This window comes from Typha angustifolia, chromosome 9 (assembly GCF_048772165.1).
Source record: "Typha angustifolia cultivar Huaian chromosome 9, ASM4877216v1, whole genome shotgun sequence".
NCBI classification, from domain to species: domain Eukaryota; kingdom Viridiplantae; phylum Streptophyta; class Magnoliopsida; order Poales; family Typhaceae; genus Typha; species Typha angustifolia.
The window spans coordinates 3,965,319-3,981,867 of record NC_133247.1 but is presented as its reverse complement, the minus strand read 5'-3'; the positions used below and the strand labels follow the sequence as shown (position 1 = coordinate 3,981,867).

Below are 16,549 nucleotides of genomic sequence, written 5' to 3'. Positions count from 1 at the left end.
TTTATGATCATTTAAGCAGATGCCCCGTACATTCCTTTTGTGACATATATTCTATGTAGCTGCGGTGCATGAAGCAAACTAACAGAAAAATAATGAAGTTGCAGCTTTATATGACACAAAGGCACCTTATCATAGTTGTATAAGCATCCCCCATTATCTTCCAACTGATAGAAGGTATCAGAAGAAACTAGGATACAGATGATTCAGGCCTCGAATCCCCTTTGCTTATGCTATATCTATGTATGACCACACTATCATCTCGCACCCAACAGTTTGAAGCAACTCAAATCACCACGGATTTACACATTTGCTTAAGCTAGTTGTGGTTGTTCGCAAAATAAAGAAATCACTTTATACAAATCTTGGTGCACCGAGGACCTTCATGGCTATGAAATGCTTTGCATGTATTCCTTTATGCAGATGATCTTTCAACATAAGATCAGACATTTTAGAATAGCTGTTGATGCCAGAGTAGCTCAAATGAATGACTCTTCTAAAAATTGCTTGCTGACAAGTTGCTAATTTTGAATCCAAGAAGTCTGGCCTTTGAAGGTCAACTTCCATTAGGACGTTTTAGAATGCCCTTTGGCTAGTCGCCTAGTCTTCATACTGTGAGTCCTTCTCAGAAGCATGAAATGCACTTTCTTTCTATATTTTCCGAGCAGTAATTCTGAAACAGAGTGCTTGAAAAGTCAGAACTGAGCATTTTCTCATATAGCTCAACATACAAATTACACTAGATGTCATGATAATACCTCATACTCAGGACTCTGCGGCTATAAGAGCTCTTCAGCACAAATATTAGTAACCCAATCAGAAGCCAGCTGACAATTTGATCAGTTCTGTGCATATGTGCATACCATCTTCTTCTCATTATATGGCTGATGCTTCTTGAATTATGCTATCATCTTCCATTTTCATCTGCAATGTTATAAGAATTAACATGGAATAAATTTCGGTGGACTGGGGATGAGCCTTGTCATGAGCAATGAACCTACAAATTATTCCATCAACATCAATCTCACTACATCCTGGAACCTTCTTCACACCTCTCTTCTCCATGGCTTCTCTCATTGTCTTCGCATCATCCCATCTTCGAGCAACAGCATAAATATTAGACAGGCCAATATACCTTCCATCGTGATGTGGCTCCAATTCCACAAGCCGCTTCCCAAGGACCTCTCCTAGATGCACCCAACCATGCGCATGACAACTGCTAACAAGAGCACCTATAACAGAAGCACTTGGCTGCACTGGCATACTGTCAACAAGATTGTATGCCTCCTCTATGCGACCTGCTCGACCAAGAACATCGACCAAGCAAGCATAATGCTCAACATGAGGAGTCATCCCTTGTGCCTCAAGTGATCGAAAGAAGTTCCATGCCTCATCTACCAAACCACCATGAACACAAGCACTCAGCAGACCCAAGTACGTAATCTCATCTGGGATGACACCCACATTTCGCATTCTTCTAAACATCTCAACCGACTCTTTGCCCATCCCATGCATTGCAAGACCCCCAATCACTGCATTCCATATCAAGACATCAGTCTTCTCCACTGGAACTGCATGAAATACTCCAAGGGCCTCATGAATCGCTCCACATTTGGCATACATATCGATCAAGGAAGTGGAAAGTGCAAGGCTCATGCGAAAGCCGTTCTCCTTCAGGTACTGATGGATCCTCCTACCCTTATCAAGAGCCCCTAAATGTGCGCAAGCACACAGCACACTCACCATTGTGACCTCATTCGCTCTCGGTCCGAGATCTACACCTCCCATCATCTCAGACATCGCAAGGGCTTCCCTGTATTCCCCGCCTTTAACATAGCCATCAATCATTGCACTCCAAGACACGACATCCCTTTCCGGCATTCGGTCGAACAAATCCCGAGCTGCAACCAAATTACCGCATTTGGCATACCCATCAACCAACGCATTCCACGAGGCCAAATTTGGACCGGAAATTCCATCAAACACTCTACGCGCAAGCCCCACATCACCGCACGATGCATACATGTGAATCAAAGAGCTCTGGACAAAGCGATCCAGCTCGTGCCCGTTCTTCGCGACATGGCAATGGACAGAAAGCCCGAGCCTGAGCAGCGCGAGCCTCGCGCAGGACTTGGCAAGAAACGGGTAGGTGAGGTGATCAGAAGGGACCTCGGAACGAAGCATCTGGTTGTAGAGAGCGAAAGAAGGGTTAGGGTTCTTGGATCTGGAGAAGCCCCGGATGAGGGTGTTGTAGATGAAGGTGTTTGGGAACGGGAGAGAGTCGAAGACTTGGAGAGAGTAGCCGATATCGCCGGAGTCAGAGACCGCGGAGAAGAGGAGGAGCTTGGAGATGAGGAAATTGTCGTTGGAGACGCCGTGGGTGGTTAGTTGGGCGTGGATTTGCTTCAGTTGGGCCATGGATTTGCATTGGTTGAGGAGGGAGACTAAGAAGTGGTGGTGGTGTTGATGGAGAAAGGGCCTTGTGAAGGATGGCAGGAGCATTAATTTGGCGGGATAGAGCTCCCCCATGGACCTCAAAATATAATACGCGGGGGGAGATTTAAATGGATTGATATTGATACGGCGAAATTGGACTTGAATCTTTTATTGGAAAAAACAAAAAGAAGCAAATTATAGTTAGCCCCTTTATTTATGATAGATTTAGATTTTTCATCCAAAAATAGTCGATATTCTATTAATGCTAATATTTCTCTCCATGAATAAATGAGAAAATAACTAAACTAGCCCCTATCACTTACAAATGAAACTATATCTTTGTGAAGTAATTAAGTCCTTTGACGAACTCAATTAACATCTAAATTTCAAAATAGGCAAACCAGCTGAATACAAAACCTATTCTAGACGTCCGTCCATGCTCTATATTCTGTAAAAATTATACATAATTATTACCGTTCGGATACTTATATATATATATATAATATTTCAAAAAGTTCATATTAGAACTCTTATTAGTGGTTAAACTCTGATCTATCTGTAGATAAGAATGTTCGAATCGAATTCCATAGACAAGAATTACTGAAGTTAACAGCAAACGCTAAATATCGATGCTCACCAAATGGATCGATTAATATACCAGATAGCCATAAGCCGAGTCAAGACGAGTTAGATAGTAAACAACTGGTTTTCTCCTTACCCATAACACTATTTTGGAATTTGAAGTGGTTTTGTTTAAACAAGTACCATTCTCTTTGTCCCAGAAAAGAAGAAGAAAAAGAACAACTATCTTTCGACAAGACAGAATCAAATAAAAATACTAGTATTATTCCAACACAGTAGACCTATCATCATCCTCCACTTGCAAATTCTGAAAATAAAAAATATATCTCTAAGCAATAATAAGCCCTAATGTAAAGTATTGCTTGATGTTGCTGGTGAAAACCAATACGCCTAAACAATGTTATGCCTTCTACTTACTGGTCGAACATAGCTGCCAGAACTTTCTTCTTTGCCAATAAAAATATATAACACGTCATCTAACATTGGGAGATGAAATTATATGCCTCAAGGACACTTTCTTTGGATATAGGAAACTCCATGCTCCTCATACCTGCCATAGATGGAACAGCAAATTGAAAAGGCATAAGAATTTATTCTGATCTGACTGAAAGAACCCTAATGATTCTGGTACTGATAGGAAGAAATATCAAACTTACTCAGCTTTGGAAAACCACATTTGCTGAAATGACCCAAGAGATGCTAGAATGCTCCCTCCAATCCAAACACTGTAGTAACATTTGTTACATTAGTTGCATTCTCAAAGAAACCAGCTTCCATAAGTGAGATATAAAACAAACATTGTCGCATATGGTACTGATAGGAATGCTGTTTACATGACTAACAGAAATCAATTGAACTTTACTCCCCCCATCGCCATTTCGTTGTCAGTGTATTTATGATCAAAGAGTAATGGGTCTAACATACTACCAGATTGATCGCTTGGTCTCTTTGGGTTGAAATATCGTGCCTCAGCACTAGCAAATTAGATAGGACTTATGTGATCACACCATCAAATTATCCTATCCTATCAAGACGCACCTAAAGTTTATTACTCTGTAATTTGACTCTGCCAGCAGCACAAGACCATTGCAGTACTTATTACAATTACGGCTGCAAACGATTTTGAGTCAACCAGCAGTATTCTAGGACAGACCAAAATAGACCTGGCTCTCAATTTTAACCCATTCATCATTGGTCAGTTTCGGTTTGTATAATATTGACCTGACCATCTAGTTTACTGTCTAAGTTAGATCAAGATTGCTGATTCAAAACCCTAAGCAATCCCTATAAACCAGTTGACTTAAACACCAAGCAAATGTATGGATAAAGTTCTTCAAAATAACAACATTAATTATCACAGGCAAAGTTACCAGCATACGCATTTATTTGTCATAAAGCAAGAAAAATTCACTAACAGTTTTTTGGAGAAAAGGTGAGGAAACTCCCAATAAAGCTTTGCATCAAAGTAGCTATGAGTTCAAACGTATCTCTGGAGAACTAACAAGCCAAAGAGATAAACTACTAACTGTTGAAAGGATAAAATTATCTATTTAAAATTTTACAACACATACAAAAATAGTCTTTTGACTTTTTATTTGCATCTATTTGTAAGCTATTATATTGCTCTCTTTATGATCTCATGAATCCAAGATCATAAATGTTTTGCCAAGTAGCCAGGACTGTTCGATAAATGCAAAACACGTTACAGTAACAATGACAACAACAGAAGCACCAACTTAGCAGGAATTGTTGGGAAGATCAATGGGTAATACAGAACCATCAAACAGTACCTGAATCGCCTCTCTGTTGCATTCCCACTCGCCAAAACCTTCACGCGTGCAGCTTGAGGAGCCTCCTGCACCCATACGTGAAATGGAATTGAGAAACTCCGCACTTTAAAGTTCATATCCTATGACTTGTCTACACAAAGATGCACTACTCTGTGCACCTCACATGAGAACTAGCATGGTATAAGCACATGCTGCACATCCAAGTCGCCTATTGCCTAGAAGAAATGTTCTGCTACCATTTTTTAAACACTAAGGGATTTGCTACTCAAGAAAAAGGTTTATAATAATAATAGTAATATTCAACCACCAAATTTCATAAACAAATGATACAAAAACCTAAGCTAAATTATTAAAGGTCTGTTATAAAAATGTTGTAAGAAACATCACACACAGCATAGATCTTCCTAAGATAAGTGGATAGTCTCATAGTTGCATGATCCACAAAACAATGATACATGAAAAGAAGAGTACCTCTATGGATTCAAGACAATCAAGAAAAGAACACAAGGAACAACATCGCTATGGAGAGAAAAATATATCCATCTATTTTCACAATTTTTTTATGTTGAGCAGAAAAATAGATGTTTTACTAGATAGAAAGAATAAAAGGATTAGTTTTGAAGCACTAGCCAAGTTCCTTCAAAAGTAGAAACATATACGTACAATATTTCAACAGATGATAATGAAGAAAGAAATTATTCAACAAACTATTGACAAGTTCAGAGAGTAGCATATGGACAAGAAAAGGATAAGACTCTTTCTTTCAATAAAAGGAGAAAAAAAAAGAAGGATAAGACTCCTGATTAAACAAAGAGATTTTGTTAGATTAAGCTATACTAGAATGTTGGCATATTTTGAAGAATATAAAAGAGATTCTGTCAGATTAAGCTATACTAGAATGTTGGCAAATTTAGAAGAATATAATTATGTTTAGATTCTGCTGCATTTGGCTGGGATCATTTGAACCAGATATTGTTCTAAATTAAATTACAGTAAAATGACAAACTTAGAAGAACATAAGTGCATTTAGATGCTGCAGTACTGGACTAATTTTCTTCATCTTGTAACCGACTAGGGTTATTTGAATAAGATGTTGACATATACTTTATCTTTTAGTGAGAGCATACCTCCATCAAGTCCTTCTCAAGCCTCTCTTTTAACTGCTGCATTGATGATGTGCCACCAGCGAGCTGTTAAGAGAAAAACATACAGATGTTAAAATATGACAGCCACCCATAATTACATACTTACCCAAATCCATAGGTGCACCAGTGCGCAAAAAGAATGCTCTTATAGAAAGCTGCCAAACTTATCATTAGCTAAACATCACAATTTCATAGATCAGAAAAAGTAATACATTGGTCCAGATGGTCACACTTAGAAAGCCCATAAATCAACTGCAGCAAATTGCTTCTCCATCACAAGTACTACTTTTGCATTGACTAGCAAAAGGACCATTGAATTATGATAGGTGCCTGCCACACACCAACTGATGTCATGCCATTGTGGTCCCAAGATGGTGCTTCAAACACATCTCAGGGGTTTTATATAAGGGTATGATTGTTGAGCTGAGTGTCAGTATGCCCAGTGCCAATGGAAGTGAACTACCAACAACTAATTGGCAAGTGCAGATACAAATGAACCTTTATAATCTACTGTCAAGGATAGTACTTAACATGAAAACCGGAATGGCTACTAAGCATGAACATTGGCATGGTAACTACTTTTTAAACATGATCCAGTAGTAAAAGAACAAATTCATATGTTCGAAGAGCAGGTTAATTATCTCACCAGGATACTGCTGAACAGTTCTCTGCGGATGTCAACATCACACCTATTTATGCTCTCAATAACCTAAAGAAGGGAAAAAGTAAGCACCAGAAGATTGAGCAAAATGTTATAAATTGTAGTTCACCTTGTTTGGAAAACAAATATCAGAAACAACTAACCATTTGTGGGAGGCCACGAAGTGAAACAGAATCAACAAAGCCCTCCATTCCAGGAATAGTCTATTTGAGGGTAAAAAAGATAAAGAAGTTACGTGTAGAATAATTCATGTAAGAAAGAGGAATTCTGTCTAAATTGAACAGAAAGAGAAGTCGTGCGTTGTGTTTAGAAGGACCAATAATTTCAAAGCTCTTATTTCAAATCTGTTAGTCTCATGCTTCTGTGTGAAAACCTTGAGGCTCAAAGTCTATGACATAGTGTTATGCCTCTGTATTTTATCCGGAACTTCTCAAAACAAACATTTTGAAACTTAGAAAACTTTACATCAGACACGTAGAAAGTAGGACACATAATTTTGATAATTGGAGGGCATCAGTTAGATGATAAGGCTTGCCACCATGCATCACATGGTTTGTGACTCAAGTCATGGAAGGCTGGAAGCAGCTTCTATAGAAATGGGAACAGGTTTGTGTATCTCTTGCCATCCACAGGCTCTACAATGGCAGGAGCCTCTAGCACCGAGGCACCCTTTAGTAATCTCCACATTTTATGGAAGCAAGGGATCATATTTATTCTATTATTCTCTATAATTCTCCATATAAAATCAATCTAGGTATGTTGAGAAGTCAATCTTACTTCAATGGTTGGATCCTATTAGGAAGAGAAGGAAGAAAAAAGAGAAAAATTTGCTACAAGAACTTCAAATAAGCCAGAGAGTTTTACATCATAACTATTAGAGAGGCTCCGAAAGTAGTAAACGAAAATACTCAATAATAATAAATCACAACCTTACATTTATTTGAAGCAGTGAAATTTTCAGAAATGGAAATAGAAAACATCAAATAGCTAAGATATCATCATCCCTTACCTGAGCTAAAGATGGATTAAACAGAACATCGGGAATCTTGAATCTGTCAGCACCAATTTCAATAGTTCTGCCAATAGTTATATAGCGTAAATTCAGTTCAAAATGTAATAATAGTTGAACAAACTTTCATAGTAGGTATTGATAAGAATAGAAATGTGACACAGAAAAGGAAACAGAAAAGCATGCGGCAGTTGCATCGGACATAAAGCTAAGTTTTCATAAAAGCACTTCCAGCTGATATAAACCAAACATAGTACTGAACTTACTGTCCATCAGGAAGCTCATACGGAGTCATGGGAACATTTGCATATGCATTTTCTGTTTTGAAAAATAAAAAGGTAAAGATCAGTTAACTTCAACATTACACACTAAAAACAAAAGGTAAAATACACATAAAGCATACCCACTACATCAACTGTTAACCTGAACAATTAATAGGCAATGCAATACAATCAACCAATTTCAACAAACACCTGCATAACATACTCAATTTAACAGGGACTATATTTATAGAACTGATTTATTTAGTAAGCTATATTAGATATTACTTTGTTAGAATATAAAATATAAAACCACCGTTCTTTGACAGCTTAAACTTTTAGAATAGTTGGTGAGCTAATATGGTATCAAAGTTAGAGTTCATGGGTTCAATCCTGTTATGTCCATCTTTGTTTGAAAATATAAAAACTCCACTCATTTAAATTAAATTCACTTCTTAGGCACATCAAAATATTTCAGCCCAAAAATGAGGAGTGTTAGAATATAAAAGATAAAAATTACAATTCTCCTACAGCTTAAGCTTTTAAAACAGTTTGTGAGTTAACGTACTTAAATGGACGAAATATCATGAGGATATTCTAGGAAAGATGCGAGATCGATAGACAACAAAGAAACAGCAGATTCATATAGCAAATAAGAAAAAAAGATCAAGTTTCCAACCATGAGACAAGAAAGATGGGATCACCCAAATCAAATTGCACAGCATGAGAAAGTTAAGTCAAAAAAATCAAATAATTCATGTGATTAGCAACAGGTTATATCTGTAATTCTTGTATCAGAGGAAAAGATCAAGACATATCTGCCAAGAGAAACCTGACTTGCAAAAAGCTCATTGACTGATCTATTTTAATATCTGACATATATAGAATTCAACCATAGTACGATGCTGGTTCAATAATTCCAACAAATAATGGCAGAACCCAGTCAGGCAATGAGTACATTGGTGTTTTGAAAACAACTGAGGAGAATCTCTAAAATATGGATCTCAAACAGCCTAACTGATATTTGCTGTATTTTGCTGCTTGAACTCAAGGATTTAGAAGCAAATAATGGCAGAAAGCCAGAAACCAGTCAGGCAATGAATATATTGGTTTTTTAAAAAAAATAACTGAGGAGAATCTCTTAAATATGGATCTCAAACAGCCTAAATGATATTTGCTGTATTTTGCTGCTTGAACTCAAGGATTTAGAAACAAATGAGCAATGGGCATTTCAAACTGCAAGATGGAACTGGGTCTGTATGCAATATGTTTAATAACTGGAGGAAATAAGATATGAGACTAGAGATGAGCCATCAATGCCTTGCATCTAAAAATACAAGAACATATAGAAGGGATTAGTATAAACATACGAGCATGATAGCAAAATAATATTGTCAATGATCAGAAATGAATTAAGTGAGTACTTCTCTTTACCTTCAAAAGCAGTATCAGGGACTCGGCAAACAGATTCCTTGATGTCACTGGCAATCGCTCTCTGCCAAAAACAGGAGTCTCGGAAGCAATAAATTAAAGTAAAAAATAAAATATGACAAGTAACAAAGATTTTATGATGTAACACACCAGGGAGTAAAGCTTGTAACTTTCTGTAGTGTTTGGAAAATCAAGATTTATAGTCTGTTAACAGGGCAGGAATAGACAATATTAATATCATATGTATAGTAGGAATAGTTTACAGTATGTGCTTCAACTAAATTATAAAAGGAACAAACATTTGGATATAGTTAAATAGCCTCATTCAAATCAAACTGAGATATGAGAAGACATTAACATAGCAATAGAATATAATAACTAGAAAGCTATCAAGTACAACAAGCATGACAAGTACAGAAAAAAGAACAGTAATCTAAAGTTCTTTAAAAGTGTTTCAGAGGTATATAAAAGCAAATTAGATTTAAATTGAACAGTGGAATGTAGACGCCATAGCTGGTTCATAGAAGGAACCCAAGGCAGCCTCTAAAATGTTGTTACATGATAATCTTTGTCCTTGGCAATCATTCTTAAGGATCATTAAGTGACTGACAGCAGGGAAGACTACCCATAATCTCCAACACTAGGGCCTACAAAAGATTCAGTCAAAGGGCAATAATTCTTAAAAGATGATCCTAAATGCAAGTACAGATAATTAATCCTCCAATATATGGCTGTGTTATTTTCTTTACATTTTAATGGAAGTTGCTTCACTTGCCATTGTGCAATTTAATGATGGATACTTAGATTTCTCAACCAATGATGGATGAATTTGCATAAAAGAATAAAAAGAAAGACATAACGAATGTCAAATTGATACCTGAAAGTTCCCTGGGTTGATTTCCTTCTTTTTGAATGAATATCTAGGTTTTAACTGCATATTGAAAAAAAAGAAGAAGACTATTTCAGGTTCAAGATATTCATATTTTATAAAGAAAATGACTATATCAGGTTCCAGAAATTCACATTTCATAAACAGGACAATGGAAACATAGACAAGAAATAAACTCACGACGACACCCTTGCTTTCCAAGCTTTTCATCATGCAGTCAGTTAGAAATTCACCCCCAACTGGAGAAGTCGCCACAGCCTAGGGAAACAAGCATAAAGGTCCAAATGAAAAGTAGGGATAAAAGAATATTCACATCAAAATAACAAGCAACAATAGTGTACATAAACTTTCACATGCCAACTGGAACATGTATATAGTGATTCCTGGAGCAGCTTAAATTCATAAGTAAGCTTTTAATCATCATGAATGGACAGCAAGAAGGTGAATGGGCACAGCCTCATCCACTGAGGAACAAGGTTAAAGGAGTTGCCATTTATTATGCTGAGTCAGGACCAAATAACATGGACATATAAACCATGTGCAACCTGATAAACTATGACCTAGTAAAAAGAAATTACCTTTTGAAGCACATAACCATCATGCACAGCAGCAACTACTGTTGATCCACCACCACTAAACAAAAATGGGCAGCAGAGTTATTAAGACTGATCAGAGGTACTAAACGATTTCATCTGAAGACACTAAAAGGGGCATCCAGATAACAGAGAAGAGCAGCAGCACAACAAGTAGAAAGATAACTAAGTCCACAATTAGAAAGATAGCTAAGCTCTTAGCAGGTAAGAATTATATTCATCTATAGCATATAATGATCGTACAATGGTCTGGGTTAGGAAAAAGGAAACCAATTTTACTAAATTTAAGATTGGTATCTCATATATAATGAATGGAAGAGCAGTGCAATGGCTTGTCAGCTAGAACCATCTATTTACACAAGGGAACAGAGAGAGGCGTCCAAAACAAGGATTATTGCAAAAAGGCCCACGACCATCCTTTAAGGGTCCCTCATTATCTCCAGTCTATATTCCGGACACTTCCATATGTAGTTCACCACAAATATCATGGAAGAAAAATCACATTACAGGTGCTATCCAGGCACTTTTATCCCAAGCAGAATAACTCCCAACAAATGAAATTCTAATTTTTTTTCACCATGAAAACCTCTTATTAGACCTATGAGTCTGAGACACCAAAATCCCTCTTGGTGGTAAAGAAGAAGTTGCAATTTGATCATCTATATCTCAATGGAGTATCTATAAATGAATATTGATCAATATAAGGCTACAGTAGAGAAAAGAAGGCACTGGTTTCCAATTAAAAAGCAAGTACAGGAAGCTTAGTGAATAATAAGTAACTTTAAGATATTGCAACACCAAGAATCAGCATATATGAAAATCATATCTAACTAATTCTTTTCCCATAAAACTACTACAGAGTGATTCAATCCTAAGCAACTATAATAATGGCTTAGTGAATGTAAGAATAGTCTGCCAAAACAACAATTCGGCGAAGTCAAATTTAAGAAAAATCAACCAAATAAAAAAAAAACCTCTATTAGTAAATGTAGCTGCAAATATGAAATGGTTCAAACAAAGAAAATGGGTTCCAGAGAATGCAATCCATCACCTATCAACAACCAAAGATGTAGCACGTCCAGAAGCAAAAGATGTGAGCACCTAGCAGTTAAAACAGGAAGTAGGTCAACACCAAGGATCACAAGGAACAACTGTAGGTGCTTATCTTTGCCAACTACAAACATGAGAACATAATTTATATTCTAGAAGAGTTTCAATAAAAACATACAGCATTTTTTGCCAAGAATAGTGCAGGAACTTTGTAATTCTCGAACATAAGCTCTGCCGCTCTAAATACAAGAAAGAGACAAGTCAGAAATGAAGAGATTGCGACAACTAAACAAACAAGACAAAGATGGCATGTGGAGTTAACTACATCAATATTAGTAATTCAATATATATCAAAATGACAAAAGTGAAAGTATACAAATGCACAATTTGAAAAGAGCAGGTAATGAACTAGAATGTATGTATAATCAGCATGTCATCGTAGCATAAAACTATCTATTAAAATCAATAAATCATAGTTCCATGGACAATTCAGGGTGAGCTGGTTTCCTCTAGTTTGCTTCTCAAGGTTTGAGCCCTCTAGAATTCAAAACCACCACTCTGGAAAACATTTAATATCTACAGTATATGATGGATATCCAACTTTATTGTCTATGAAGATCACTACTTCGAGGTGAAACAACCACAGCAGACCACCTTACAGTCTTCCTTTCTATTAGTCCCTTGTGCATTAGTTGATCATGCTATTTTTTTTTAAAATGACATTTAAGCTCCATCACAATAATCAAATCATCATACATATATACTATAGAAATCCAAAAGGAAAAGCCAAACAGCTTGATAATCAGAGACAGCTTGGCACAAAATAAAGCGTAAATATTCAATTAAATAACTTTTCAGTGTTAGGCAAAAGTGGATTACAGTTAAATCATGAAGTTGGCTATAATGAAAATTTTACTTATAACTTCATTAAAAAGTAATGAGGAACCAGCATGATAGCAGAGTAAACCAGATTAATGGAGTTCTTCTTTACAAATTCTTTACCTCTCTCTTTGTTGTGGAGTATTTATAGATGATTCTGCCAGTAGCATAGGATGCTCTTTGGGATCTATCAACAGTCGTTGTCTGAGAGAAAAGGCACAGTGACTGTGTTAAGAGCACGTAGAGGGGGGAATGCTTTTCCAAAACATATTTCTCAAATCTTCCACAAACAGAAAGCAAATATTCAAATACTAAATGCAGCTCATCTCACTTGAAAGCATGATTCCATATGTTGTCAACCATATCCCAGTCAACAACAACACCATCCTTCATGGGTGAGATCACCTGCATGGGAGAGAAGACAACACCAGTATATAAAAAATAGTGTGTTGTTCTCAAGAGAAGAGAAGAATTCCTCTGTAAACTAACCTCCATGTTATCCCGCCTGTAATCTAAAGCTTGAGTACCCACATACAGCTTACGCTTTGCTTTGTTCTTGTCTGAATCAAGAGACTTGACACCACTTTTAGAGTCTGACATAGATTCAGAGTCTCTCTCAGACTTGATGTCATCACTATCCCCCATTTGTTCGATCGATCCAACAACCTAAATATATAATAAGCGCATCTTAAGCAAAAGCTTGAAATAGGTAACCAACAAGAGAAATACATATGGAGAGTTGCTGCCAGTCATATTATTGCCCCAGGATCATTCTATGGCAATTAGAAATTTAGAACTTACAGTGATAAGTAAACAAACAAAAAACTCATCTTCTTTTCTTACTTTTCACTCATTTAATATACTTCAGAAGTTCAGATTCTTGTGTAACATTTGTGCCTAACTATTTTCAATCTTATTGTTACATTCTAGTATAATTTAAAGTCCAGCACACTTTGGATTCCTGCTGTTGGCAGCTATTGGCATTTTCCCGTAACAATAAAATTACTCTGATATGAAATGGTTGACCCAAAAGATCACTCTTTAGTGCCTCATTCCAGAACTGGATTGTTATGTTTTTTTTTAATGTCTAGTTGTGTGCCGAATGTTCAACTGTAGTCTTATAAGTCATCATCATACAATACAAGCACTGACATATACCAGCCATTGGCACTAGGGCTGCAAAAAAGTTCGTGAGCTCAGCTCGAACTCTAAATGGGTCGAGCTGAGCTAAAAAAACCCTAGGTCAGACCATCCTCATCTTCCCAAACCCTCTTCACCACTGAAACTATCTCTACCGGTCACCACTCGCCACCGGAACCATCTCCACCGATCACCACTCACCACTGAAGAAATCATCTCTACCAGTCACCACTCACCACCAAAATCCAAAACCTATCTCCATCTTGACCATCGAAATCCATCTCCAAGCTCCTAGTAAGCTTGGCTCGTGAAACTCATCTTGACCACCGAAATCCATCTCCAAGCTCCTAGTAAGCTCGGGTCATGAAACCTATCTTCACCGCCGACCATCTCCACCTTCACCACCAAACCCATCTCCACCAATCATCCCACAAGCTGTCATGTTCAAATCAAGCTCGAGCAAGAAAAAAATACCTATCAAGCCGTGCTAGGCCCAGCTCACTCAAGCCTAGCTCATTTACACCCCTAATTGGCACCCATGGTCAGTTCGCTAGTTATTTGATCATTTACGGTTGTTTTTTGAACAATTAATCTAGCTAATTGAAAAACATCTCTTTGTCATGTGAGCGTATACATGGTGACGCTGACGGTCAAATTATTGGTGTGGTTTTCTACTTTTCTAATACTTATAGTTCTTGCTTGTTTCACTGAATTCTAAACAGTAGTTGAAGTACTTCTTGAAGACATTTACCTTGTGCAATTACAGGACCTGTAAAACATATGGGCTTAAGTATTTTTGCAAGGCATGTCCTACAGTACTTGTGCTTTCTTTCTTTATAATCTTACAGTGGAATTAAGTACTTCTGTCAAGACTCTGAATTCTTGCTATCTTGGCATGTCCTACAATACTTGTGAATTCTTTGTTTATAATTTTACAATGGACTTTACTTGTGATTCTTTGTTTACAATCTTACAATGGACTTAAGTGGTTTTGTCACAATTTAATACTTGTGAATTCTTTGTTTATAATCTTACAATGGACATAAGTAGTTTTGTCAAGATTGTGAATTCTTGCTATCCTGTCATATCTTTGTGATCCCTTCCGTATTATTTACTCATGCCCAAACAGCTACAGTCAAGGCGTCTCAAATCTAAGGGCCAAAATAACCTTTGTTCCTCACTTGATAGATACTCTTAAATTGCCAACCACATAAGACATATCAGAGAGGAACAGGATCTGAACAAACCACCAGACATGCAAAATTATGGACCTCGTGGCTTATCAATCAATTAATCAACGCTAATAGTTCTCAAAGAAACAGAATGCTATCAAGATACTGAAAACCTTAACTTGTTTTCATACAATAACAAAGCATCGAATTGAGATCACTTACGGAGGGAAAGACTGCTTTTGGCGCATCATCACCGGCGTACCCTGCCTTGCAGCTGTAGGATCCCAAGTCGAGCACTATGGCCGAAACCTCATCTGCAAATCGAACAAATGTGTGGGATGGGAGAGAACGAGATCAACGAGTTCGTGATCCGGTACAAGAATCTCGACTCTAGGGTTTAGTGAGGGATTTGAGGTTGACTTACCGCCTCCGTACATTGGTGCGGAATTCGAGAACGCCTCGCCGGAGTCCACACAGAGATAACCCTAGCTCAGTGGACGAGGGAAGGGGGGCGAGGCAACCCTAGTTCGAGGAGGAGGAGGAGGAGGAGAGAGAGAGGAGACGAGAGTCTACTTCAATTAGAGACTTGGAGGAGGGAAATTGGAACTCGCTCGCGTATTCGAGGAAAATAGTTAAAAAAAAAAAAGGTTTAAGAGGGGCTTTGAGCTTTTTAACGGCAATCTGTCCGATGTGATTACGATATCGCGGGTTAGGCTCATGGAGTAGGGGTGAAAACGGGTCGGATATTATCCAATCCGACCCACCATCCGATTAAAAAATTCTATTTAATTTGGATACGGATAGGATTTTTGTAAAAAAGAAAAAAAAAAAACTGGGATAAATCCTTTTCGGATATGATTCGTAAATCGAATATTTAATCATCTACTATTTTGTAATCTTACACTTAGAATGAGCCTTTCTTACTAGACCGATATGATCACCTCTACTTAATACTTATCGCCGGGCTTAGATTCACCCCACCTTCTATAGTACTTCGCCTCCCGATGGTCTATAGTAAAGCGCAATCATTATTTTTTGACAAATACTGTAATACTTCTTTAAAATTTATAATCTTAATTTAACTGTTGTAATAGCCAGTTTTCACATCATGTATCAGTTTCTCGGTTTCGGAATCATATTATATAAAAGAATGGTATATTAGTTAAGAAGATTTGATTACATGAACCTAACTCTCTTATTAAAAATTCTTTTCTTTTATTAAGGTTTCTCTCTCTTAGATATAATTATACCTTAATTATAGGAGATATTATTTAATATTAAACTATTTAAATTAGACTCTTTGGCGATAGACTTTAATTTAAATATGATTATCTATCTCTATCTGTTATTAAATTTAATTTAAATTAATCTTAAACTAAGGAGAGATACATGTAAATAGTAAAAAAAATAATCAAATAGATAAAATTTAATTAAACTTTTACAAAGTTAATTATAAAACGATATCAATACCCTTATTATGATATATACATCACTTGCCTAAGAATACATATTTCT

At 36.9% G+C, this 16,549-nt stretch overlaps 2 protein-coding genes across 2 annotated transcripts; both read right to left on the bottom strand.

Annotated features, from left to right (window-relative positions):
• Positions 1–68: 68 nt before the first annotated feature.
• Positions 69–2,516, bottom strand: LOC140766809 (pentatricopeptide repeat-containing protein At5g08305). The gene is made up of 2 exons (XM_073106464.1): positions 756–2,516; positions 69–670 (listed from the first exon to the last, which is right to left on the bottom strand). Exon 1 carries the CDS (start codon positions 2,497–2,499, stop codon positions 874–876), a length of 1,626 nt encoding a protein of 541 aa, XP_072962565.1. The 5' UTR covers positions 2,500–2,516; the 3' UTR covers positions 69–670; positions 756–873.
• Positions 2,517–3,127: 611 nt separating this feature from the next.
• LOC140767075 (actin-related protein 4) lies at positions 3,128–15,601 on the bottom strand. The gene is made up of 20 exons (XM_073106856.1): positions 15,459–15,601; positions 15,257–15,348; positions 13,212–13,388; positions 13,054–13,127; positions 12,846–12,926; positions 12,022–12,082; positions 11,845–11,894; positions 10,779–10,833; positions 10,381–10,458; positions 10,189–10,242; positions 9,462–9,515; positions 9,315–9,375; positions 7,887–7,938; positions 7,621–7,687; positions 6,755–6,814; positions 6,597–6,659; positions 5,933–5,995; positions 4,806–4,870; positions 3,672–3,740; positions 3,128–3,565 (listed from the first exon to the last, which is right to left on the bottom strand). The coding sequence occupies exons 1-20, from the start codon at positions 15,469–15,471 to the stop codon at positions 3,520–3,522; spliced, it is 1,335 nt and encodes a 444-aa protein (XP_072962957.1). The 5' UTR covers positions 15,472–15,601; the 3' UTR covers positions 3,128–3,519.
• Positions 15,602–16,549: the final 948 nt, after the last annotated feature.